At 36.4% G+C, this 27,490-nt stretch overlaps 1 protein-coding gene, 2 long non-coding RNA genes and 1 pseudogene across 3 annotated transcripts; all 4 read left to right on the forward strand.

Annotated features, from left to right (window-relative positions):
* Positions 1-12,217: 12,217 nt before the first annotated feature.
* Positions 12,218-14,174, forward strand: LOC128559245 (uncharacterized; annotated as a pseudogene).
* Positions 14,175-15,218: 1,044 nt separating this feature from the next.
* Positions 15,219-17,319, forward strand: LOC128559448 (uncharacterized). The gene is made up of 2 exons (XM_053551152.1): positions 15,219-15,381; positions 16,568-17,319. Exons 1-2 carry the CDS (start codon positions 15,327-15,329, stop codon positions 16,831-16,833), a joined length of 321 nt encoding a protein of 106 aa, XP_053407127.1. The 5' UTR covers positions 15,219-15,326; the 3' UTR covers positions 16,834-17,319.
* LOC128559449 (uncharacterized) lies at positions 17,315-18,449 on the forward strand. The gene is made up of 3 exons (XR_008372371.1): positions 17,315-17,374; positions 18,072-18,126; positions 18,425-18,449. It is a non-coding gene; the product is annotated as an uncharacterized LOC128559449 (long non-coding RNA).
* Positions 18,450-18,994: 545 nt separating this feature from the next.
* LOC128559674 (uncharacterized) lies at positions 18,995-20,982 on the forward strand. The gene is made up of 2 exons (XR_008372534.1): positions 18,995-19,105; positions 19,621-20,982. It is a non-coding gene; the product is annotated as an uncharacterized LOC128559674 (long non-coding RNA).
* The last annotated feature ends 6,508 nt before the right edge of the window (positions 20,983-27,490 follow it).

Raw genomic sequence — 27,490 nt, forward strand, 5'->3', positions numbered from 1 at the left:
GGTGACTCTATCACTGAGGAGTATTTAACCAGCCATGTCACACACGGTAAAAATTATTTGTGTAACCAATGCCGAAGCAATCTGCTGAAGCTGGCAGCCAAGCAACATGAACGAATCTGCCAGGCCGCCCTGTCGCCGAGACGCCAGGCATGATGTCGATCAAAAAAGGAATAAAACATATTTATATAATTATATGATTGAAAGAGTAGAAATTACACCGTCCATAGCTTTCGTAGAAACACAGCGAAATTAGGGGATTCGTCACAGAAAAGGTGGATAAATATGGCTGTAATGTGTTTTACGTTACGCTTTTCACTTAAAAGAACACGCGAGACAGGAGCCTGTATGTGTCTTTTTTCCAGCTACTAACACTTGTTCATTGCGATTCTGTGCCTTTAATATAAACCTTTCAAAAGAGTAATATGAGGGAATACCGATGATTTAAATATTCGTTGTTATATGTAAGACAGCAGACCCGTAACGAAAATCGGCAAATTAGTTTATACATAATTTAGTTTAGGTCGATTGTGAAGCAAGTTCTACAATTTATATTAATCACTCTCGACATCTCATTCCTAATGGGATCAGTCGGCACGAGGGTATGAGAGAAGAGAAGCCAGTTTCCCTTTTAAGGCTGAGCGTCAAGCATGGGAGCTACTGGTACCATTTTTCACGTCTTTGGTATGACGCGACCGGGGATCGAACCCACGACCTCCCGCACTCGAAGCGGACACTCTACCACTAGGCTATCGAGGTGGCAAATTATACATGTATTCTCCGTCTGCGATTTTGACATTTTTCAGAAAAAGTGGGATGGGAGGGAACATGAGAGATAGGAAGGAGGAGAGAGCATGTCAAACAAAAAGGATATGCAAATGCATTTTTGTTTGTTTGTTTGTTTTTTGTTTTTGGTCTAATTATTTGATTATATCTATTTTGCAGCATCAGTGATAGAACGGAACGGTACGCAATCCGACCATTATGTATACATGATCAGCTCGGGTTACTGGAATACAGCTTATATCAACGAGAGAACTGATTTGTCGTACATTTGTGAATACCCACGAGTAGTAACAGGTGCGTACGCAAATTGCTAATTTCCGTTTCCGTTTTGGCATGCGCACTTTCAAATCTTGATTGTATTGTATTGTATTGTGCGTCACCTATTTGGATGTTTTGCAATATTTTTGCAACTGTTGCCGGCTGTTGGGATATACACTTAAAACTCTGATTTGTCACTTTTATTTAAGTTTTAAATATCAATTTTGTAATATGTTTATTTTATCCGTAGGACATGAAAATAAGAAGCGACAGACTCGCCCGCACTCTGAGAGACATGTGGTTTTAAACATGACGACATGACGAGAACTGACCTAGATTTTAACCATATATCAGTAAGAGCAGTCTGTCGCTTCTAGCTATTGACAATAAATAACAAATGCTGATTGAATGTGATAAGGCCGTGACTTTTATTATTATAATATCATTACAAATTAATGAAATATCATGGCATATTGTATGAGATAGAAGTATCATGAAAAGAAGCATGAAATGATAGATTTCTAGCATAGAAACAAAATAGGCAACGCTATGATGCCGAAGCTCTAAATTTATGATAAGTACACATATACTAGACGATGGAAGGAGAATGCAAAATTGCAAATTCTGCTAGCAAATCCAGCTGCCGAAATTCCGAGGCCAAGATGCTCAACGAATTCTCAACATCATTATAATGGATTTAAAGGAAACAAAAATATGAATCCGGTGCATGTGCAAGAGAATATATAATTAGAATAAAACTGCCGAATAGATACCATATTTTTGCCATGTTTATGCAGCAATATATCAGCCACGAAGTGAACAAAAGTCACGACTAACAATTAAAATTTAAGTCTTTAAAATGATATTTTTTTTTTTTTTTTGCTCTTAAGAAGATGATATTTTGCAGCAAAATAAACAAGTCCGCTGCTGCCCGCGTGTTTACTTGATACAACATAATTATCATATTCTACAAAATAAAATATTTTCTTTACTGAATAAAAACAAACAGTTTCTTTTCTTACACAACCTTAAAGTTTCGCTGAATCTATTTCATTTTGTTAACAGGACTATTTCAAAGGGAAGTCGAGAAACTGCGAACCGGCTGCCTAACCCCTAACTCCAATTTATATATCTTTTTTACCCTCATCTTTTAGTTATTTATCTTAATTTGGAGGGTGGAGGGGGGAGGTAGTGATGTCCAAATGCTGCAAACAGAAAGGTGTCTACACCCCCCCGACTTCCTTGATCTATAACATTCGTTTTTCTGGTATTAAATGAAAATTGGACATGATACAGGTCTTAACATTTGGAAAATTAAAAATATAGATAAATACTTAAATAAGCTGAAAAAAAACGCTGAATTTCGTAGATGAAACACTTTCATATGCATGAGCAATGTCTTAAACAATCCATAATGAAGCCTTCATATACATGGTGGCGAACGTTTGACTTCTTGGAAGGAATAATTGTCTTTATCCGTAAAAGGCACTGTATACCGGTGTGGCAGTATGTGGCATGACCTGGTGTACTGGCGCTGAAAAATATATAACACGACAGCAGAATTTTTCCAAAGATTGTTAGGGTGAGGATGGTGGGTATTTTCATACATGAAGTGTCGACTTGCCTGCTTAGTTATTTGTGAAGGAATGAACCGGTTTGAAATATAAAATTGATCAAAACGACCCAACCCGTGAACCACTCGTGCGTGAAAGCGATTAATCGAGGCACGTTATATTATATGGACTGGATTAGAGTAACAGAAGCAGACATTATAGCTCATTCTTGCATAAAAACTACTTTTTTCACTGGATCCGCCCATGTTTAAACGGGAGAAAAATCGTGTGCAAACAAGGCAATTCACGTGCTGTTAATACATGATTTTTTTATTTTTGAAATGCTTTGCCAGGGACATATATATGTATGTATTTCTGCGCAGACTGATATTTGGCATCTGCATCTTGTTTCTTCCATAATAACCTCTTCTTGTAGCATTATAGATACAATGTAATCTATAGTATGTTTAGCTGTATCAGTTTCCATCCCCAAACGTACTGCCCCCATCAATGTACGCACTAGCTTCTCTTAGAGTTTACTCCCTTTACAAAGCGTCTGTTCAGTTATTGTAAATAACTGTGAATAAATAAGTATCGCGTGTAACTTGTGCTATTGCCCGTTTTTAGTTATTATATCAATGATTTTTGTTAGTATCAGTCGGTTAGTTTTTACCTGTTTGTTCGCAGAATTCATATAATAAACCTCGAAAGCTAGTCACTAGCTTCGTACTCATCCGTACTCTGTTTGTTCGTACTCAAAATAATTCGAATGTAAAGTTGTTATTCTTAAAATACTTGTGTTCCTGTTTATCAATTTTTTTTTAGTTATATGCAAAATTATGTGTAATGTAACGTTTGTAATAACTAAAAAATAAAAATAAGATGCTCAAAAACCTTCAAAACACGCTTTTAGTAGTGTTGTTGTTATGTGTGCACCGGTTATGGATATTTAAAACATGTTTACCGTTTCCAAGAACAACAAGAATGGAAAATAAAAAATGTACCGGAATCGTCAAGTCATCACATATGAAAACAATGCATTTAGTCGTCGTGTAATGTTTTTTTTTATGCAAGAATAGCGACAGTACACGTTTGTTTTGTGTATCAACGCCTGCAGAAGGCCTTGGGATATGTTTGTGACCTCGACCTTCGGTCTCGGTCACAAACAATCCCGCGGGCTTCTGCAGACGTTAATACACAAAAAAACGTGTATTATCCCTACATGCGTACCTACTGAAAAATAACAGATTTATTTCTCAAGAGAACATAAATTCCTTTATTACATTTGTGATTACGGTTTTTGATTAAGACTGCATTCTCATCATTTTTAAGTTAAATTCATATATTCCTTGTACAAATTATCGCTTATTTCATTGAAACAGTAAATAGCCCAAAAATAGCATGGCTGATCTAAAAATGATGCAGGTTTTCATCGTAATATAAAGAAAATCATTGACTGAATTAGAAAAACATACTAATTTGCAGTAGCATTACAGCGAAATTTTACTTTTTTAATTTTAAAATTATCTCCCTTTTGCATAAGATAAGTAATAATTGAAATTCAGCTGATTTACCACTGTGATTAATTAGAAACTTATTATTCAGTATTTTAGGAAGATCACTGGAGCTGCGATAAGTAAACCATTTACAGGCATCTACCGTAATTAACCCAGGAATATCATACTCGGTTACATCCTCAAGATTTATTAGAATGCCAGAAATGCATGCGTAAAATTAGCTTAATATGTCCCAATTTTAAGGGACGGATGGGGGTGGCGGGCTACTTGAAATCTGTATTCCTGTTAATATCTAATATTTTGTAATAAACTTTCACATCTAATCATTGTGTATATCAAAAAGTACACTGAAATTTCTTTGATATCTGGTACTGCTGGTAAAATATATTTGTATATATAAGATAACCAATTACAAATGTAATCCGGGATTCGCCATGCAAATTTTAAATAATGGCAACTTAAAAACTCCAAAACAGGAAACTGAAAAGCTTTTGATTTTTATGATTATATTGCTCTAAACACAGTCCTAGAACTGTATACCGTAACAATCTCAAATAAATTTAGTTGCTGATGTCTTAGACAAAAAACGTCCGAAGACGTCATTCAAGTTACCTTCTGACGTAAAAAAGCAAATGGTCGAAACTGTAAACTATAGGGTATATAATCTAGAAGAATGACTCATAAAAGGAGTTTTTAACATTTTCAAGATATTTTTTTTCTTTAAATCTCTTTTCAAACTGTTTCAAAGACATTAACTATTGCAGATTGTGGTACATTGAATATATCAAACGGAAATACGATATCCCATAATACAACGGAAGGCAGTGTTCATGACGTCATATGTGACTATGGTTATACATCGCTCACTTCTACAGCTATATGTCAGTCGAATGGTAGTTGGTATCCAACTCCGGTTTGTTGCCTCGGTAAGTTGATTTAAGAACATACTTAATACTTCAGGGGAAGGAAAGGTCAATTTTATATATTTCTATGCCAACGGAGGGTGACATATATAAATTGTCGTCTCTAATTCATCCGTCCGACTTTTTTTGACCGATCAATAACTTTGTGCAGAGATTTTTTTATTTAATGCATGCATATAACTCACTGTAAAAAAAAAAACACGCAAGAAATTTAATAATAATCATTGAAAAGAATTTGTTCAAAAACGTTTTTAGCTCACCTGAACCAAAGGCTCAAGGTGAGCTTTTGTGATCGCTCGATGTCCGTCGTCCGTCGTGCGTCCGTCAACATTTTCTAAAAAAATCATCTTCTTCAAAACCACTTCGCAGATTTGCACCAAACTTCACAGGAGTGATCCTTGGGTAGTTCCCTTTCAAAATTGTTCAAAGAATTGAATTCCACGTAGAACTCTTGTTGCCATTGCAACCGAAAGGAAAAAACTTAAAAAATGTTCTTGTCCAAAACCGAAAGGCATAGAGCCTCGATATTTGGCGTGTGACATCATCTAATGGCCCTCTATGAAGAGTGTTCAAATTATGTCCCTGGGGTGAAAAAAGACCCTGTCCCGGGGGTCCCAAGTTTTACATAGACTTATGTAGGAAAAAACTTTAAAGATCTTCTTGTCTGAAACAACAAGACCTAGGCCTTTGATATTTTAAATGTAGCATTGCCTTGTGGTCCTCTACCAAATTTGTTCAAATTATTGCCTTGGGATGAAAAGGGGCCCCGCCCCGGGGGTCCCAAGTTTTACATAGACTTATATAGGAAAAAACTTGTAAAATCTTCTTGTCTGAAAGTTCAAGGCTTAGGCCTTTGATATTTGGTATGTAGCATTGCCTAGTGGTTCTCTAACAAGATTATTCAAATTATGCCCCAGGTGTCACTTTTTATATGAGTTATATAGGAAAAAAATTTTCAAAAATTATCTGATCATTTTTCCTAGACTGTTTAATTATAATTACATGATGACCCCAAGTAATTAGAGGTCACTTGACTGTGACCTTGACCTACTGACCTACTTTTATTTTAAGATACAGCCTTAAAATTTGGATGACATATACAGTTTTACACACCGATCTTAAAACTGACTTTCAGTGACCATGAATGTGACCTACTGACCTACTTTCTTACTATTTTAGCATCAGTTTGACATTTGAAACATGTTCACACAACTGGGAAAAGATTTCAATGCTTAATTATATTTGACTTTTTTACCTGATGTCTTACACTTGTCTATGTAGCTCATACTCGGGTGAGCGATCCAGGGTCACCATGACCCTCTTGTTTGTTTGTATTTGTCATACATGCATTATTTGTAAGGGTGTCAATGATAATTCTTTTGTGCAACTTGAAATGTGAACTCAAATTCGGATTATCTTTATTTGGATGACACTCGGCAATTTCCACGCATGGCATTCCACAAAAACCGGAGAATGTCGCAGTAGCATATACGAAGAATACATCATTTTCCAGTTGTCATTACTAGTGCTCTACTTTAATGTGGTCTTGACCCCTGGGTATCTGGCATTGCTGATAAGTTGTAGATTAAGCAATTTGTTCCTAAGTTTGATCTTGAACTAGGAGATAATTACGACGGCCTGGAGCCCGACAAGTGGTTATGCTATGGCGAAGATTTAAGCAAACTTTTTTTAAAAATCCCTTCAGTCATTAGTTTTACATTGATACACTTGACAGACACCGTTTTTTTTTTACAGATGATCAAGCTTTTTGTGTATGCGAAGAAGATGAAGAAAGTGACAGGAGCCTTGACGAAGTTGTAAATGATATAATAAGAAACTTGACGGTTGATAGGTCACAACTGTCTAGCACCAGACGGAAGCTCTCTTCAGCAGCAGATGACAGGACGTCATCAAAGTGTCTTGGCTGGTCGGGAATCGTTATAATGACTATTTTCTGTTTAGTATTCCTAATAAATGACTTAATAAAGGTCATTTCATTTATTCTAGGAAACTCGCGTGAATTTCATGCAGTTATTCATGAATATCGCTGATAAAGATACGTATGTATGGATTCAATCTGACTAAAGTACATATCCTATTACGCTACGCATAGGATCTGAAAACGACCTATTCATTGCCTCGTTCTGACAACCCTTTCGCTAGCCAATCAGAGCCTAACTTACAACATCTTGCAAATCTACCTGTAGCCTTGACTTTTGATATTTACAATTCTTATGTCATAATGTATCAGATAGCCGGTTAGCTCAGTCGGTAAGCCACTTGCTTTGTAAGCGAGGGGTCCTGGGTTCGAGCCCTGGAATAACTGCACATTTTTCTTACTCTTTGACATTCGAACATGTCGTCTGATTGGATAAAATAAAAATAGCAATACTGGAAATCCAAAATATACAGAAGACGAATGTGAATGGGTCGTTCTCAGATCTTCGTTTAGAAGATCAAGTACTTTAGTCAGATTGGTATGGATTTACAAGCATGTTTTGTTTATCATTAAAACCGTAATATTCATAAACTATAGAATATCTAAACCAATCACAATACGCCTGCGGAATAATTTCACGAGGACGTAGCCCGAGTAAAACATATACATTGCATTATAATGACAACATGGTTGTGCAATATATTATTTCGATTATTATATGTCAACAAGTAGATGAAATAGGAAAGCATTATTTCATAACTTAGCCTAGCTATTTGCTAATAGACAGTCAAGTTCTTTGACGTACCCGGTGTATAGCACCGCTACACGCGAACCCGTCTTTCCTTGGAGAACAAGTACAGGCGTCTTAGTTAGGTTGGAGACGCTCAAGAGCATCACATAAATGTTCAGTGTCTGAACCTGGATTCGAACCCCGGCCCACATTATTACAATATAGAACACAGCTGAGGAACTGATAGGCATGATAAGAATCACATGGGAAATAAGTGGACGCATGAGACACAGCTGAGGAATTGTACGACATAATAAAAATCTTCTGCAGGCCCGTGTGCAGGATTTGTTTGTTGGGGGGGGGGGGGCCAACCTTGGGTGGGTTCGGGAGGGGATACCCCTCCCGATTGCAAAATTTTTTTAATATGGCACATGAATAGATGCATTTTCCTGCTACCTGAAACACCTTTAAGGATGCATGAATGTATCATATATTTAAGGAAAAGTCTACTTTTTAATCATTTCATCAAGCCTTTTCAATGTATGTATGATTGTACAGTCACAGTGTATGGACTTATTTTTCTGTATGATACCCAGCTGAAAAAAATGTTGAAGTTTTAAGATGATTATTAAGAAGACTAGCTCCTAGACTATGATATTTTTTTTCACATTTTTATGATTTCATGTGGTGAACTGAGCCAGTCTATATACTATGTCCAGTATTACAATTTTAACATCAGTCCTCTTAGAAAATCTCTAGAATAGACAGGCTTTTGTCTCTATGAACATAAAAAAAATCAAAAAAATCATAGAAATATCGTAATTATCAGTCTAGTGGCTAGTCTAATTATTAAGGGTATCCTGTTTGCTAAATGGTCAAATGTTTTTAGATTTTCAACAAAACAAAACGAAGTATTATGACAATCACTATTTACATCATAGATTTCAAATGACAATGAACTCTTAACTGTACCAAAGATCTATAAAAATAAATAGCAGGCACGTGTCCAGGTGGGGGGCCATGGGGCCAGGGCCCCCCCCCCCCCCCCCAGCTGGCTGCCTAGTTACGATTTTTATTACTATGGGCCCCTCAATTAACAAATTTATATACCAGCGCAACTAGCTTGATTTGACAGATATACACAGGCTAAAGAGCCATAAAACCGTGTCCGGTAGTGGAAATTAGCCCCAGGCATGTCATAGGTAAAAGTTTATCTGTGCATGTTTCATTGATCGCTTGATCGGTACTTGAATGGGTAGTGGAGAAACTATTATGTTTTTTACTCTTTGGAAGTGTTATAAAATGATCAGAACATTGTTGGTTTTGTTAAGTAAATCTTAAAATGAATCTGAAAATTGTAACATTATGATGGTTGTATTTTGTTTCTACATTAAGGCACATTCCCCAAATTTATTAAATTGATAGATATTTATCCTATCTTTTTATTTTACAACAGTTATGAATTTGAAACTACTGTATCAATTTTACTCTTTTGGGTCCAATAACCTTACTTAAAAACTCTTATAGTTTTAAAAGTAGTTTCTCAGTAAATCTCACAAAACGCATCTAAAACTCGTTACTTATATGAGGGGTTTTAAACATAAAAATATCATTTAATATGTGCTGTGATGTTATAGTTTGTACAGTCAAAGAAGTATAAAATACACATCTATTTATTTTTATAGATCTTTGGTACAGTTAAGAGTTCATTGTCATTTGAAATCTATGATGTAAATAGTAATTGTCATAATACTTCGTTTGTTTTGTTGGAAATCTAAAAACATTTGGCCATTTTGCAAATAGGATACCCTTAATAATTAGACTAGCCACTAGACTGATAATTACGATATTTCTATGACTTTTTTTTTCTTTTTTATGTTCATAGAGACAAAAGCCAGTCTATTCTAGAGATTTTCTAAGAGGACTGATGTTAAAATTGTAATATTGGACATAGTATATAGACTGGCTCAGTTCACTACATGAAATCATAAAAATGTGAAAAAAATTATCAGTCTAGGAGCTAGTCTTCTTAATAATCATCTTAAAACTTCAGCATTTTTCTCAACTGGGTATCATACAGTAAAATAAGTCCATACACTGTGACTTTACAATCATACATACATTGAAAAAGGCTTGATGAAATGATTAAAAAGTACACTTTTCCTTAAATATATGATACATTCATGCATCCTTAAAGGTGTTTCAGGTAGCAGGAAAATGCATCTATTCATGTGCCATATTAAAAAAATTTCGCAGTCGGGAGGGGATACCCCTCCCGAACCCACCCCAGGTTGGGCCCCCCAGCAATCAAATCCTGCACACGGGCCTGAATAGATGTGTATTTTATACTTCTTTGACTGTACAAACTATAAACATCACAGCACATATTAAATGATATTTTTATGTATAAAACCCCTCATAAGTAACGAGTTTTAGATGCGTTTTGTAAGATTTACTGAGAGACTACTTTTAAAACTATGAGAGCTTTTAAGTAAGGTTATTGGACCCAAAAGAGTAAAATTGATACAGTAGTTTCAAATTCATAATTGTTGTAAAATAAAACGATAGGATAAATATCTATCAATTTAATAAATTTGGGGAATGTGTCTTAATGTAAATACAAAATAAAACCATCATAATGTTTCAATTTTCAGATTCATTTTAAGATTTACTTAACAAAACCAACAATGTTCTGATAATTTTATAACACTTCCAAAGAGTAAAAAACATAATATTTTCTCCACTACCCAATCAATACCGATCAAGCGATCAATGAAGCATGCACAGATAAACTTTTACCTGTGACATACCTGGGGCTAATTTCCACTACCGGACACGGTTTTATGGCTCTTTAGCCTGTGTATTGCTGTCAAATCAAGCCAGTTGCGCTGGTGTATAAATTTGTTAATTGAGGGGCCCATAGTAATAAAAATCGTAACTAGCCAGCCAGCTGGGGGGGGGGGGGGGGGGGCCCCCTGGCCCCCCACCTGGACACGTGCCTGTGCTGGGAAAGATGTTGACAAGATATATTTGAGACAAAGCTAAGGAATTGGAAGACATAGAGTTAGAATCATCTGGTAAATATTTGAACACGATATATATGAGACACAGCTGAGGGATTTGAAGACATAATAAGAATCTTCTTGAAAATGAGTGGTCATGATATATGTAAGACGCAGCTGAGGAATTGAAAGACACAATAAGAATTATCTGGGAAATAAGTGGTCACGAATTATGAGACACAGATGAGAAAATGGCAAACACATTTAGATTCCACTAAGAAATAAGAGGACACGATATATATATATATATATATATATATATATATATATATATATATATATATATATATATATATATATATATATATATATATATATTGTTTTTTGTTAGGTTTAACGTCACACCGACACAATTATAAATCATATGGCGACTTCCAGCTTTGATGGTGGAGGAAGACCCCAGGTACCCCTCCGTGCTTACTTCACCACGAGCAGGCACCTGGGTAGAACCACCGACCTTTCGTAAGCAAGCTGGATGGCTTCCTCGCGAAGAATTCAACACCCCGAGTGAGACTCGAACTCACATCGATGCGGGGCAAATGATTTGACGTCAGCCACTCAGCCACAGAGCCCCCCAACCCCACCCCCCAGCCCCTGGACACGATATATATGAGACGCAGCTGACGATATCGTAGATACAGTTAGAATATCCGGGTGAATAAGTGGACACAGTATATATACACAGCTTAGGAAAAGATAGATATAATTTAAATGTTCTGGGAAATAAGTGGACACGATAATATGAGACACGGCTGAATAATTTGTAGATATATATAGGTAATAAGAATCTCCTTGGAAATAAGTGGACACTGTCTATAAAAACACAGCTGAGAAATAAGTAGATATAATAAGAATCATACAGGAAATAAGTGGACACAATACATATGAAACACAGCTGACGAAACGGTAGACGTATAGTAAGAGTCTCCTTGGAAATAAGTGGACATATGAGACACAGCTGAGAATTGGTGAAAATAATAAGAATCACAAAGGAAATAAGTGGACACGATATACACTTAACAAAATTCCTAATTGGTCAGTTTATATTGGGTTACTGTTTTGTTAATAATGCATGTATTCACACGAAATTTCACATACCGATATTTGAATAGGTACTGCAGCTAATTATTTTCCAACAAGTCACTTGATTAAATGGGGTAAAGGCAAGAGGTTACGCTGTCAGCGGTTTTAGGGTTCGAGCCCAGATGAAGGACATATGATAGTCATGAAACATGACTAGCTAAAAACGAGGTCAATCAACTGACACACGTCTTATTACGTGGATGCATAACTAAACTATAATATGTAAGAAAAAACTCTACAATTTTCGTTATTATTTTATTTTAATGCTTGGCATGAAAATTTCCATCATGACTGGTAATTGATTAAGGTAAGACCTGCGTAATACACTTCCGGTTCATTCGTCTTATTTCGACAAAAATCGTAACAATTCGGTGCGATCCGGACATAAACAAACCTTTTCCGTAATTCCGAACGTGGTTCCCTGCTTTCAAAATGAAAATAGAATGAGTGATGGGAACCACATGTTTACATCCGGGGCATCAAAATGGCGGCCCGAGATGCGAAAGGTCGTTTTGCTGGCCAGAAAAAGGTGAATAAGGCTATTAAGAAGCCGTTATCGGTAACTTTAGACCATGTATACTGTGGACAGAAACCGACAGTTACTCAGGAACGCCATCGTAGTGACAAACACTTAAATCTGCCGGAGAACGCAAGTCGAGATGGGTGGAGGGATAGAAGGATTATTGTCGAGTTGGGTGTGTTACTGGACAATTTAGAATATTGTGAAAAGTGTAAGCTAGGCCCTGTATCTATGAATAAATACTCTGTTGTTGGGGAGTTAAAAAAAGGTTTGTCAGGTTTCCTATATGTGAGGTGCAGCAACTTGGACTGTGAACATGTAATCGAGTCCGTATGGAAAGACACACAGAGTAAAAGAGAAAGGCATGCCTTGCTTTGCAGCAAATACAAAGCTTGGTGTTGGTAAGTCCACTGATATTTATTCAAAGTTTTGTGTCACTTGTTTTTGTTCACATATTGCAATCCATTGAAAGTGGTGAAGAAAATAACTAGTCCAAATAAGGGTTAAAACGTAAACACTTTAGCCATATATAGGACTGACTATCTGTCCTTTAGTCTACGTAGCCGGAACCGGCAAGCAAGCCACTGCCAATCAGAAAAATGAATGTTACATGTGAGAATATGCATTTGCGACGTCTTTCTGTGAAGGTCTGAGAAAATAACAAAATAATCAGCGTTCCCATTCACATTAAAATTTGACCTGGTGCGAGATTGCTCGCGTATGAAATGGACCGAGTACAATGCATATATCACTTTATTTACTGCACCGTCAACATTAAATCGCCCCTATTGGATGTACGCAATGTATTGAGTGTACTGTTCAATGTGTGCGTACACTTGATGCGGGAGATTTATTGCCGACCTTTACTGCACACAGTGCACAGGCATTTATTGATAAATCAAGAGAAGACAATGGATTTTTGTTGAAAACAGGTATTCAAATTTTGTCTGAATAAGGCCAAATTTTTCCTATAACTGACAATTTAATATTGTTTCTGACAGACTTAAAACTTGATAATAATATATATAATATGCTTAAGACTTCAACTGTCAGATGTAGAATTTTGGACAGACGTATTTTCGGATAAGGCCTTGTTTCCATACATCTAACCTCCAGGTTTAATTATTTACCCCATAAATTTGTAACCAGGGTGTAGATTTTACCCTTACTTAATTTTTAAAAATGAGTGGGAACACTGAATAATAAAGGATGTTTGAATAATAAATATGAGCCGTGCCATGAGAAAACCAACATAGTGGGTTTGCAACCAGCATGGATCCAGACCAGCCTGCGCATCCATGCTGGTCGCTAATGGTTTCTGTAATAACAATAGTCTTGAAAGTGGCCAGCATGGATTCTGACCAGACTGCGCAGATGCGCCGGCCTTTTCTGGATCCATGCTGGTCGCAAACCCACTATGTTGGTTTTCTCATGGCACGGCTCAATTATAAAAATCTATTAAGTCCAGGGTTCGATTGATGTATGGTTAAATGCATTCTGACCACTGTACAGTGTTATTGTGTATGTTTGCTGGCTTTACAAGTTTCAGTTGTTATTCAAAAGATAAAATACAAATGTTCGACAGAAAGGTAATTTTAATTATTCTGGTTTTGTTTAGCCATGATAGATAGCATTGGTGGTTCCGGGAAGGTTAACAACATGCTCTCCACTCTAAACATAGCCCCGATTAATAAGAGGAATCTGCAAGATATGGAACGACGTGCAGGAAGATTTGTAGAGTCTGTTGCCCAACAATCTATTGACACAGCAGCCAAGAAACCTTTCAGAAGAAATGAGGTAACATAATTAAATATATATATGTGTTCTATAGTTAATTAATGTAAATAAAGGTATATACATGTAGTAATTTTATCTCCAGTCCCATAAGTGAGTAATAAAGGAGGTGTACTGCAATTATCCTGTCCATTGGCCAGGGAATTTCTTGAACATCCTCTGGAAAAAGGATCCTATACTTTCAGTTTCAGATTGCTAAACATGACTTGAAGTTGTACCTTGCACTTTCTTTATAACTGTATGAAAATACATATGTATTAAAAATTGATAGTCAACACAAACCAATCAGACATTGTATAAATATATAGATGCATACACACATTATTCTGTTTTCATTTGGGACATGTATAATATGTATATGTTTGTTCATAGTAAAATACATTGATTATTTCAGTGAAATTTCCCAAGAGGAGTCCAAAGTTGCTGCAGCCAGCATGGAGTGTTTAATAGAAGATCTGGGTATTGCAGCATTACCAGATACATCACCAGCAACTAAGTAAATTTAATGTAATTTATTTCAACAGTGAATGAAAAGTTATGTTTAAATGAACATTATAGAATTACAATTTTGCATCATAGAGTTTGCACGTTAATATGTATGTTAATAAAGTAATATGAGCGTGCTATGAGAAAACCAACATAATGGGTTTGCGACCAGCATGCATCCGTGCAGTCTGGTCAGGATCCATGCTGTTCGCTTTCAAAGACTATTGTTATTAGAGAAACCATTAGCGAACAGCAAGGATCCTGACCAGACTGCACGAATGCGCAGGCTGGTCTAGATCCATGCTGGTCGCAAACCCACTATGTTGATTTTCTCATGGCACAGCTCATATTTGGAACTGGCAGTATACAGACATATCAATATTGCAAATGTGACCATCTGTACCTTTTAATTCCTACAGATTTTTGTACATAATTTCTATCATTTTTTCAGTAACAGTTTACTGTTATGAAACACCACAAACTTTGAATCACTTGCAGGTCCATCTTACAAAGCTCATTAGTAACAGCAAGTATGCCAAGTAATGTGACAGATAGTGCTGACACCCATCTCCCTTACCACGTAGACACAGAAGAAAGTGTAGACCGTTTGGCCATGGTAGGAGTACGACCATCCGAAAAAATCTTCTGTCCAAGTACAAGGCCAAGAGTCGATATGGTATGTCTTGCTCTGCTGATACTGCTTGGCAGAAACGTGGATTTGACAGTCTAACGTGTAAGCTTTTTTCTTCTCTTTTGTGTTCACATTTTTCATTGGATCTTTATGAAAGTTGGTCCGAATATTCATATTGATGATACCTTGGTCACATTGGAAACTGGATCATGTGGGTCAAAATCTAGGTCAGTAGGTCTAAAAATAGAAAAACCTTGTGACCTCTCTATAAGCCATACTTTTCAATAGATCTTAATGAAAAATGGTCAGAATGTTCACCTTGACGATATCTGGGTCAAGTTTGAACTGGTTCCATGGTGTCAAAAAACTAGGTCATTAGCTCAAATAACAGAATAACTTTGTAACCTCAGTATAGACCATGTTTGTCAATGGATCTTCATGAAAATTGGTCGGAATGTTTCAGCGGAAGGGAGTAAAGGTTTATCCATTGTTGATCTGTCTGCCTGTCCGTCCGGGCACAAAAATTGTTCCTGCGATAACATGAAAAGTATACGATTATTTTCACCCGTCAAAGATCATGTGAGTGTTACTAAAAATAGAAAAATAAAGAACTGCTTACATCTTCATTAGGACAAGATGTTTTTAGCTCACCTGTCACATAGTGACAAGGTGAGCTTTTGTGATCACCCTTCGTCCGTCGTGTGTGCGTCCGTCCGTCCGTCAACAATTTCTTGTCTGCACGATAGTGGTTTCATTTATGATTTTATTTTAACCAAACTTGCACACAACTTGTATCACCATAAGATCTCGGTTGCTTTCTTGAACTTGCCACATCCCCTTATGGGTTCCAGAGTTATGGCCCCTGAAAGGGCCAAAATTAGCTATTTTGAACTTGTCTGCACAACAGCAGCTTCATTTATGATTTGATTTTTACCAAACTTGCCCACAACTTGTTTCACCATAAGATCTTGGTTATTTTTGTTAAATTGGTCAGATTCCATCATGGGTTCCAGAGTTATGGCCCCTGAAAGGGCCAAAATTAGCTATTTTGACCTTGTCTGCACAATAGCAGCTTCATTTATGATTTGATTTTAACCAAACTTGCACACACCTTGCATCATCACAAGATCTTTGTTCCTTTCTTGAACTGGCCAGATTCCATCATGGGCTTCAGAGTTATAGCCCCTTAATGTCCAAAATTGGCTATTTTGACTTTTGCAGCCATATATATTCATTTTTCAGTAATAAAGGGTAACTTTCAGTTATAGTCAAGTTATATCTATTTCAGCTCATACATTCTTTATGAGTTCTTCAAAGGGGAAGAAGATTGTAAAGAGCGTCATCAGCCACCGGCAGTGCTCAACCTGCAACTGGTGGAGACGTCACCGACCTGGCCAGCCACTACGGCAACATCGCTGTGTACGGAACCACTCCGGTAGTGCCCGTTCTATGGAGAGTGAAAGTGGAGAGAAAGCTATACTTGATCTAGCTAAAGCAGGCACCCCGGTGGAAATCCTTGAGGTGATGGTGACAACACTTTATTGGCCAGACTGAAAAGCAAGCATGGAATTAGTCTGAAAAAGAAATATGACAAAAACCATGTGATCAAAAACTTAGGCAAAAGCTTGTATGGTTTAACAAATGAGAAGGGAATCAAAATAAGCAAGATATCAATAAGTCATATCCAAAAGTGTGTCTCATATGCCCTTTCAAAGAATAGCGGGGACTTACATGGATTACAAGAGAATCTGAGAGCAATTATTCCTCATAACTTCGGTGATCATCAGTTATGTCAGCCAAGGTTTTGTGGTTATCTAAGGAATAAAGATGTAACCTATGTTCACCGTTCACTACCCTACAAATCTAGTTTGACTGGTGAGACATTGAGAAAACGGCTAGAGGACATTATGACACCTTTCATTGCCAAAGCGAGCCAGCTCATTGAATTGGGATCCAGTCAGCAGTGTGAGCACGCCAACCGTGAGGTATCGCTCAAAGCTCCAAAGAACATCTACTATGGCGGGACTGAGGCTTTGACTTTAGAGTACAGGCCACAGCAGCTTTTATCAATGAAGGCAGGAACTATATAGTAGAGGTAACACAGTTGTAAAATTGTTCTAATGTTGTTTACAAGTTCTTTTCTGGGAAGGGGTCTTGTTTTACAATGGTGGAAAAAGTCACTAGGTTGGCAAATGTTTTAATCATGTAATTTTCAGTAGTGATCTTTTTAGCCCACCTTACATGAGATGGCTTGTCTGTGATTCGTCCGTCATTCCATCTGTTTGTTAACTTTTTATTGCATCTCCTCTGAAACTGTTGGATGGAATTCAATGAAACTTGGCCGCAATGATCACCCTGTGACCTAGTTGGTCCTAAGTGAGAATTAGGTCAAAGGTCAAGGTCACAATAACCTTCAACTTAAATTCTTATCAAATTTTGTTACCACATCTCTGAATATACAAGGTGGATTTCAATGAAACCTGGCCACAATGATCCCAAAGTAGCCTAGTTGGTCATAAGTGAGCATGAGTCACATTCCTACTATATTTATTTCTATGAATGCCAACCTAGAAATTTATTGGAACAAAAGACAAGTTAACTGTTTCAATTTATGAAGTATATTTGAAAATGTATACATAATTTCTGATGGGACTGTCTTACAGCTGATAAGTGTTCCAATCATTGAATTTGAACTTGTTTGTTTGTATTTGTTTGTTGCCTTTTAAATGTTGTGCGTCTGTCGATGTTTACCCGTTTTATAGTTACAGTTCAGATGTTCTTTTGATTTTCAGTTACTACGTTTTGCAGTTGATAGTTACATTGTTTGGTTGTCTTCTACAGTTACAAGTAAGTGTACAATCTCAGGTCTTTATAATGTTGTAAATTCACCAATTGTATGATCTGTACAATAATTACACCATCAACTAGTAATTTAGATTAATTGTAATGATTTTTATAAGTTCTTTGAAAGCAAGTTTTCTGTACAGTTAATAATATACATTTCTGCCATTATCTGATAGTGGTAATAATAAATCTATTCCTTGTTTCAAACTATTGTACAGAAGAGCAACTTTTGTAATTGATGTAACTGTAGGCTTTTTAAAAATATGTCTTTAAATAACTACTTTTTTCATCATTATAAAAGGTAAACAAAAGTGCTGATTTGTCCCTGGACACCACACCAAGAGTATGCAAAGCAGTGTGCCAGCAAACGCAAAAAAGTCAAGAAACGTTCTGTAAGCCTTCTGCAAAAGGAAGACGTTTATTCCTGAAGAAAGAGCGTGCTGTCAACCAGTCGGCTACAGAGCCACTGGAAGGCATGACATATCAGTCAGGTAAGTTTCTTCACTTACAGTTGGCCTGTTTTGTTTGTATCTGTATTGTACCTACATGTATATGATGCTTTCATTCAAACATACATGTAAACTTTTAAATCTTGAACCTCAGTGTAATGTTTGCAACAGTTTTATTCAAATTGGCTCATAGTTTTTGCTCTGTCTGTTATTTACAAGTGATGACCTTGTTATGTTATAACTAAAAAATCTTTTGGTCTAAGAATTTATCAGACTTTTATCATGTGTATCAGGCAGTACTGGGCACCCATGCTGTGTAATTGACATACATGTATATACCTCAACCTCACTTTATATATATAAATTGTATGACTTGTTAACTTTCACCAATTTATATTTCTACAGAAGTTGGCCATGAAGATTGTACTGACATAGACAGAATCCTGATCCTATACCGCGTGGAGTATTCAAGCCAGTCTGTTCAAGTGGCGAACCATCGTACATCACTGTGGACCTTGAAACTACAGACCTTAGTTAGTATTGTTATCTTTTCCCTTTGTAATACAGTTGTCTACCTTTATAAACACAGACAAAGAAACAACTCAAGAGTTACGATTTTGCATTGTTTGCCTATTCTATGCTTTGTGGCAATGGCTGTTTCTAATCGAATGATCTTTTTATGGGAGAGGATTTGTTCATGCATTGCTTCGACCAAAGGTTTTTTTATGTCGCCTGCTATGGAGTAGCTGCGTCATATATTAGGATCACTTCTCCGTCGTCTTTCTGTCTGGCCGTCACCTTTTCTTGTCTGGTGCAGAGCTCGAAAACTTTGAAAGATACAAACTTACTACTTCACACAATGATAGAACTCATTGAGGGGGTGTGCAGTGTCAAAGAACCATAACTCTACCTGTCCTAGTTTTGAATTATCTCCCTTTGTCTGAATGTTCCCGGCAGGCGACACCTGTGATCACTGATCGCTCTTGTGTTTATTTACACTTGTTACTATTTTATTTATTTCACTTCTCATTTGCTGCTATTTTTTCAGTTCGAGGAGAGGTGTATCCTCATATAACACAGATAGCCGCAAACATGTGAGCACAGAGAAGAGCTTCAGTTGCTATGTGTTACCCAAACTACCGATGAGTGCCTCTGCCGAACAAGTGACTAAAATTGTTGTGACAAATAGTAGTGATATGTTTGTAAATGGTGTTCCTGTTGAAACTAAAACTATTGAATCAGCACTCAGAGAATTGTTTAGCTGGCTGAAACAGTTCAGAAACGTGTTTCTAATTGCACATAATGGAAAACGTTTTGACTTTCCTATCATTATCAACGCCTGCTTAGCTACTGGAATGTTTAGTGAACTTTGTGCATGTGTAATAGGATTGGTAGACACTCTTCCAGTATTTAAATCCGTATGTCCTAAAGGGAGTCTTACAAACAGGAGGATCTGGCCCGTACATTGCTTTCCAAAGTGTATAACGCTCATAACGCTCTTGATGATGTCAAGTGTTTGTCAGAGCTGGTCAGTTACGCTGTGAAACATGATGAAAAGTGTGTAGTAGTGAAGAGTTTTCCTCCTAGAGATGTCAAACACAGCATGGAATCCAACATAGGAAAAAGAAAAACATGCCATCTCTTTCTGTTCTGGTAGCAAATGGTGTCATGAAGTCGTCCACTGCCGACAATGTGGCTAGCTCGGGGTTAAATTTCAAACATTTCATACAATCTTTCTACGTAAGGGAGAAGATGGACTGTACAATGTATTTACTATGAGAAACAGTGAAGGGTTGCCAAGAGTGACAAATTCTAAGAGGGTTTTGGAGGCTGTAATTCCAAAATTAGTGTCGTATTTTGAAGGCAAAAATTAGGTTTGTTCGTCAATTCAAGGTCAAACTGTACTATGTCTTGATTAATTTTATAAATAATTTGACACTAGTTCAAGTTATTTATCTTTCAAAGAAGTATTGAATCTTTCAGAAGAGTACTGTATTTATGAATAATGTATGGCAAGCAAACTAGATACTTATTTTTGTGAAAATAATCGTGAAAGACATTTCGAGCATTTTTTTCATGAAAAAATTGTTATCGTAATTTTAGGGGATACCTTTTTGCTTGGACTTATTTAAAAAAAATAGATGGTAAAAGTTTTTGATTTTCATACATCTTATTGCCTACACTTTGAGGAAAATTTTAATACCAAAATTACATTATTACATACCTTTGAATGTATAAATTTTGAACTTTGAAACAAATAGTTGAAAAAAATTTCATCCCACAAGTCGTCAGTTTTAGCCCATATCGCTATATATTTTTGCTTATATTTTATGAAAGCCTTGTTTACTATACATGGATTGTTGTTTTTTGGTACAATATATATATAGAGGAATAGAATACCTGCTAGAAAGAGTGTTTTTTTTCTTTTTGATGAAAAAAAATATTATAATGCAAAACATGTCTCTTGGTTCTGTTGGCGTCAAATGGCCTAAAAGGGGTAGTATCAAAAAACACCTGTAACTATTAAATGACGCGGTAAAATCTTTTAATATTTCACATTTAGATGTACAATATGATACAGAATAACAATACAGTTTGCAATTTTAGGTTCTTGATATTGCCCATTACACAGGTCTTACCTTAAGATAAAATGTTAGATATTAAATTTGATTTGCTCCGACGTCGGTCGTAAAAAGTTCAACGTTATGTTAAATTTTCGCCAGTCAAATACAATATACTTCACACTGATGTATTAAACTTAATATTAATCAGTCTATCTTTTCGTTTGAGCCATGTCACGTGCACCGACAACGGTTACACGAGCTAAGCTCCTGAGTCTGTATAGTTTGCTACTGCAACCTGCACTTCCTGTGCTACGTATTACATGAGTGTGTTTTCATCTGAATCCTTCGAACTAGATGATCGAACGTTTGCAAAACAGTCACCGAGTCACAGTGTAAAATTAATTCCTCGTTTGTTCAAGAAGGATTTCATTCCAGCCATGATGAAGCTTTGGGTCATTAAAATTATAAATCAAACGCACAAACAACATGGAGTGGTGGGTTGGAAAATTAATTTTTTAAGGATAATCGTGAAATAATATGCCCTCTACCTTCTCTCTGAGTTCCACAAACGTAAAAGGCCCGAGAATGGAAAAGTTCCTGCTTATATAGTGCGCTAAAAATAGCTCGCAGACTCAAAGACAACTGACTTGCTAGTGGTACTAGAATTATACGGTATTATACAATATGTCTGCTAGTAGCTGACTATGTGGAAAATAAATGGGTTTAATCTCTAACGATTAAACTAGTTATTATTTTCCAACAAGTCATTTGATTAAATGGGGTAAAGGAAAGAGGTTACGCTGTCAGCGGTTTTAGGGTTCGAGCCCAGATGAAGGACATATGATAGTCTTGAAACATGACTAGCTAAAAACGAGGTCAATCAACTGACACACGTCTTATTACGTGGGTGCATAACTAAACTATATGTAAGAAAAAGCTCTACAATTTTCGTTATTATTTTATTTTAATGCTTGGCATGAAAATTTCCATCATGACTGGTAATTGATTAAGATAAAATGTTAAATATTAAATTTGATTTGCTCCGACGTCGGCCGCAAAAAGTTCAACGTTATGTTAAATTTTCGCCAAAAGGTTCTCGAAAGATGAGAGAACCTTCCGCCAAACGGTTTAACATAACGGATGACAACCCAGTCATGATGTGGACATGTGCAAAATGTAGTGATGCCAAGAAAAACTCGGTAAACTGTAAAACATCATTTAATCAGTCAATCAATAATTCAATTAATCAGTCGTTAGCAATTTGATAATACGTGAGATTTTTATTAAGACAGCTTTATTACTAAACGAACGAATCAATTAGTCACTGCAATGGAGGAAAAACAGGCTGTTTTGAGGTATGGAAATAATAGATTGCTCCTGAAATTGTGTTCAACATGATGTCATAGCCCATAGGTGAAAGATGAGTGTCGTAATTGTCAAACATTTGTGGATTATCTGTTATTTCTGGATATTTTATCAAATGGCCACCATGCCTAATAACATAGGTACTAATAGCACTGTTTATTCGTTTCCTTGCTCTTTCAGCTTGATGTACTTCAACGTACCTCCATGTACGACGAGGAAGGATCTGGGACCATATAATTTTTGTTTCAGGCATCTTTAAATGCAGTTTGTTCAAAATGCACCTTAACTGGCCAATTATCGCGGCTGATGTCATACTGCCAATGTCATTGCCTCCACAATGTACAATTAAGTAGTCGGGTGTTTCATTAAACTCTAATATGTATCCTACTGACTGTTCAAGATGGTGTATTCTCATTCCGCCCATGAAATCCGACAATAACTTCGCCCCTATAGATTTGTAAAGTCCTAGATTTATACCGTCAGACCTGTAACATAACCTCTGATATGCACCACGTACTAAAGACGAACCCAATATCCATACATTACAGGGACCTGAAAATTAAGAGATAAGTGGCCTCCAATGTGACTGATTAGACCGTCTTACCTGAAACGTATTTCGTTTTTAGGGTACGTATGCAAATGGGAAATATAGAGTTCACTTAATCAAGTACAAGTGTTATGAATTTCCCATTAAAAGTGAAATGTTAAGAAGTCCAAACAGTATGTTCCAGACAAGAAAAATTACGTAATTTTGAAACTGCATAGAACAAAATGTATTGATATCCGGGGTCAGTCTCCCTTCTGGGAGCTAATATTTACAACTAAATGGATTGCTGGTCTGATAAAATATTTATATATAAGCTGTAACACACATATATATATATATATATTTATAAATATATCATTATATATTTGTCTTATGATTCCATCAGGAAAATATATTTATCAAGTTATTTATCAGTATATAAGTTATTTATATTTACTGGACACTCTAATCTTATACTTCATTATATTATGCATTACAAATCTTCTATGATCACATAATGATTATCTATGAACACCCGATTCAAATTGTATAGGAATCCAACAGCGGTCTTCCTATACATGGTAGCAAGTTACTAGTTACTAGCCAAAAGCGGATCGCCGGCGCAAAATAAATGTAAGAATCATTATATATTTATTCATATGCAATACATTATCGTTATATACGGCATTTGGCAGATCCTTTACATTCATTGTGATTTTGAAATGGGGTAACTGCTACCAACTGGTTTCAAACTATGTAACGGCATCCGGCACCTGGATCGATCATTTTTAAAGGGGCTACTCAATTCAAACCTTATTGTTGTAGCATAAATGTGAGTATGCAAACTTCGAATTATTAAACGAAATATGAATCATAACTTTCATAATTGATATTAAAAGTGAAAGAAGTAAAACTATTAAACAACAATTAACGAGAATTCAGTAACAATGAACAACGATATGTACATTTTGTAAGGGTTTGATAAAGTACAAACTAGCTTTGCTAATGAATGAGTGCAGATTTTTTTGAGAATTAATTTAAGGTATCAGAAGACAAGCTTTTTAAACTCTCGAAACTAATGATAGTGACCCTTCGACGGAGTCGCAATATGAGCCGGCGTCGGATTCATAGAATGTCAATGGCGAATATATGACTTGTATGCGTTTGACCTCCACCTGCCTGCACTTTTTATAGTATCTACAAGATAGCCATCCCGATACATCCCAGAAGCACCACCAATCCTAAATGAATGTGGTTTTATGTTCTTGTTGTTTAACCCTATGAACTTGATGGCTTTTTTAAGAACAGCATTAAACTGAAAGGAAGTCAAGGGGGTTTCGTCAAAATGACAGAACAATTGACTAGCTTCGTCGCGCGAAGATTGATACCTGAGATATGTCTGAATATGTTCATAACAGAACCTGTTCTGTTCATCTATATCGATATCGATAATATCGATATCGATAAAGGACCCGACTCCAGTTTGATCAGTCTTCGAAGATTTAAAGTACACTCGTATCTTACTCGAGCCTATAATGAGGTCTTGTTTTCTTAATACAGAGTCACGTGACCGTTTATTTGATGACATAAACTCACTTAACAAAGCAAAGCTACGTAAGCCAACGAAAAGGCAGCTGCAAATAACATGTTCTTATACTGAGAGCGACAGATACATTGCAATGCCGAGATAAGCTTTTGTAATATGTGTATTGTTATAGGCTGCCTTGAATCATTTGTGCCTCTTATTCTACGTAGGGCTTCAAGCATACGTTTAACTATAAATTTCTTCGTGTTATCTTCAAAGTCATTAAGTTTATTGACATTGCTGATTGCGGAAATATAACTATTTATTGATTTATATGCATATGGCTGTAAAGACATGTACGCAATATATTCAGTGATTTGCTGTACATTGGGAGGCCATATAAGCTGTTGACCAGATAGAGAGCAAAAGTTTGTAAACAAGGAGATGGCTGTACTGTTTCTGGGTATTTAAAGATAGGGACGCGGTGACAAGTCTATTTATTTCCGGCTGAATATCCGAAGAAAGGTTTCTGGGATGTTGCATGGCTGCTTTGCTGCGTCTGTCGGTAACTCCCGGTATAATCTTGACCACTGAAAGCGACTAATAGAATCAGCAATGCTGTTTTGCTTCCCACGCACGTGCTTACCCTTAAACTGAATATTAATCTGTAATATTTAAAGCATTAAGGGCCGGATCAAGCTCATAACACGCTTATTTTTAGACGATTTACTGTTGAGGATATTTACTAAAGCCTCATTATCGGATTTTATCATGATCTTTTTGTTTTTCATAAACGTTCCCCAAAGTTGAAGTGCTAGAACTAAGGGAATGAGTTCGAGATACGTAATATCAAGAAATATGTCGGCCTCCCAGTGATCTGGCCATTGAAATACACTCCACTGACCTTGAAAGTAACAGCCATATCCTAAATTTCTATTACCAGAGGAATCTATATGTAATTCGAAGTATGTGTTTTCTAACCAATCTTTGTCATTAAACATCGCTACTCCGTTAAAATCAGATAAAAAAGAAAGCCAGATTGTCGCATCTTCACGCATCTCATTAGTAACTGTTATAAAGTGAAACGGCCTTTTTCCTTGGCACATGACATCATAAAATCTACGTAAAAATGCCCTACCGGTAGGGATGGCTTTAGTTATAAAATTAAGTAACCCCACAATGGATTCTAGTTCGTTTTACCGCACTTTTTTCAGTGTAACTAGACGAGATAATTCATTTTTTGCTTTATTTATTTTGTCTTCCGAGACATGGATAATTTGGTGTTCAACATCTAATTCGTTATGACTTTAACTGGACCTATCAGTTTTTCAGGACATAAAGGAACACCAAGATTCGAACATACTTTTTGGAAGGAATGAAAAAGCTGTAAACAAGATTCAAAATTTACATGTGCCATGAAGAAATCGTCTAAGAGATGTGTTAGGTTATTTGTTCCAGATTCTGTCTTTACAAGCCATTCAAGAAAAGAAGCGAACTTCTCAAAGATATAGCACGCACAGGCTGATCCCTGGGGAAGCATTTTCTGTATCCAGAAACCTTGTTCTGTTTTAATACCAAGTAAATCAAAATCGCCCGGCCAAATAGGGCATAAATTGAAAGCTGATTTAATGTCTGCTTTGCAGCAGTAGGCTGTTTTCCCTAAATTTTGTACAATATTTACAGCTTCGTCAAACTGAGCATACTTAACATGACGAAATTCTTGGTCTATGTTATCATTAACACTTTGTTGTGGAGGAAATGATAAATTCGTTATAAGCCTCCAGCCACCTGTTCGTTTTGGAATAAGGCCTACTGCATTTACTCGGAGATTTGAAATCGGTGGTTTTTCATAAGGTCCGATAATCCATCCTAGTTTTTTGTCTTCAATTAGTTTTCCATGTAAAATATTTGGATTTTGTTTTGCAGACACCAGATTTGACGAGAAAATCAGTATTCTGGGGCCCGAGTAATTTAGCTTGAAACCATATTTAAACCCAGACAGTAAATAGTTTGCGTCCTCCTGATTATAATCTGACAACTTTTCCCCCAAACGTGATAGGTTAATTGGCGTTAAACCTAGGCCCCATAATCATTCTGTTTGACTGGGATACTCTTGGTGCAAATGTTGGATTTTGTGAAGCAGGGTTGTTGAGCCTGAAACGAGAGCCGTTAGGTCTTAAATAACGCCCCTGAAATTGTTGTCCCTGAATTACATAGCAGTGTAAAGCCGGGTGGTTGCCAAATCCGCATTTTATGCATTTATAAGCATAGGTACACTGTTTATTCGCACAGTATCCTTTGTTATTAAAAGTGAAACATTTTTCAAGACAGGGGTCGTAACCGATACACCAACAGAATGCATGGGCTGCATATGTAACATCCAAAGTTCGGGATCGATTGTCTCCCATTTTAATGTTTCATTAACTGACTTCTTTAACCTGAAACGCGAATCATATGTCGACCAACCCGTATGGTTGGAAGCAGCTTGCCTAACATTCGCGATATATTGTAATAAATTGCTCATTTCTCGCGGATGTTTCATAATGTATATGGCAATAAAAATATGAAATGTATCAGTCCAGGTGCGAATATTTTCTAAGACCTTAGGCGACTGCTCTTTTGGTGCAATAATCAATTCCCCGTTCTCAAATTGTATTCTTTGTTTAGAATCGGACTCAGATTTACTTTTAGGAAGAAGGTGATGTAATTCTATGTACTTGTTTGCCCATATTTTTTCTTTAATAGCCAAAGGAACATGTGCTGAAAGAATATTTGAACTATAATTACAACATGTAGGATTTACAGCACCTGATTCTCCTTGTTCTGGCTGTGGTGGATTAACAACACCCGATTCTTGTTCTGACGGTGGTGGTGCCGGCTTGTTGTGATGTAGGTCTACAGCACCTGATCCCCCCCTGCTCTGGCGGTGGAGATGTTT

This window comes from Mercenaria mercenaria, chromosome 9 (genome assembly GCF_021730395.1).
Source record: "Mercenaria mercenaria strain notata chromosome 9, MADL_Memer_1, whole genome shotgun sequence".
Classification (NCBI taxonomy): Eukaryota; Metazoa; Mollusca; class Bivalvia; order Venerida; family Veneridae; genus Mercenaria; species Mercenaria mercenaria.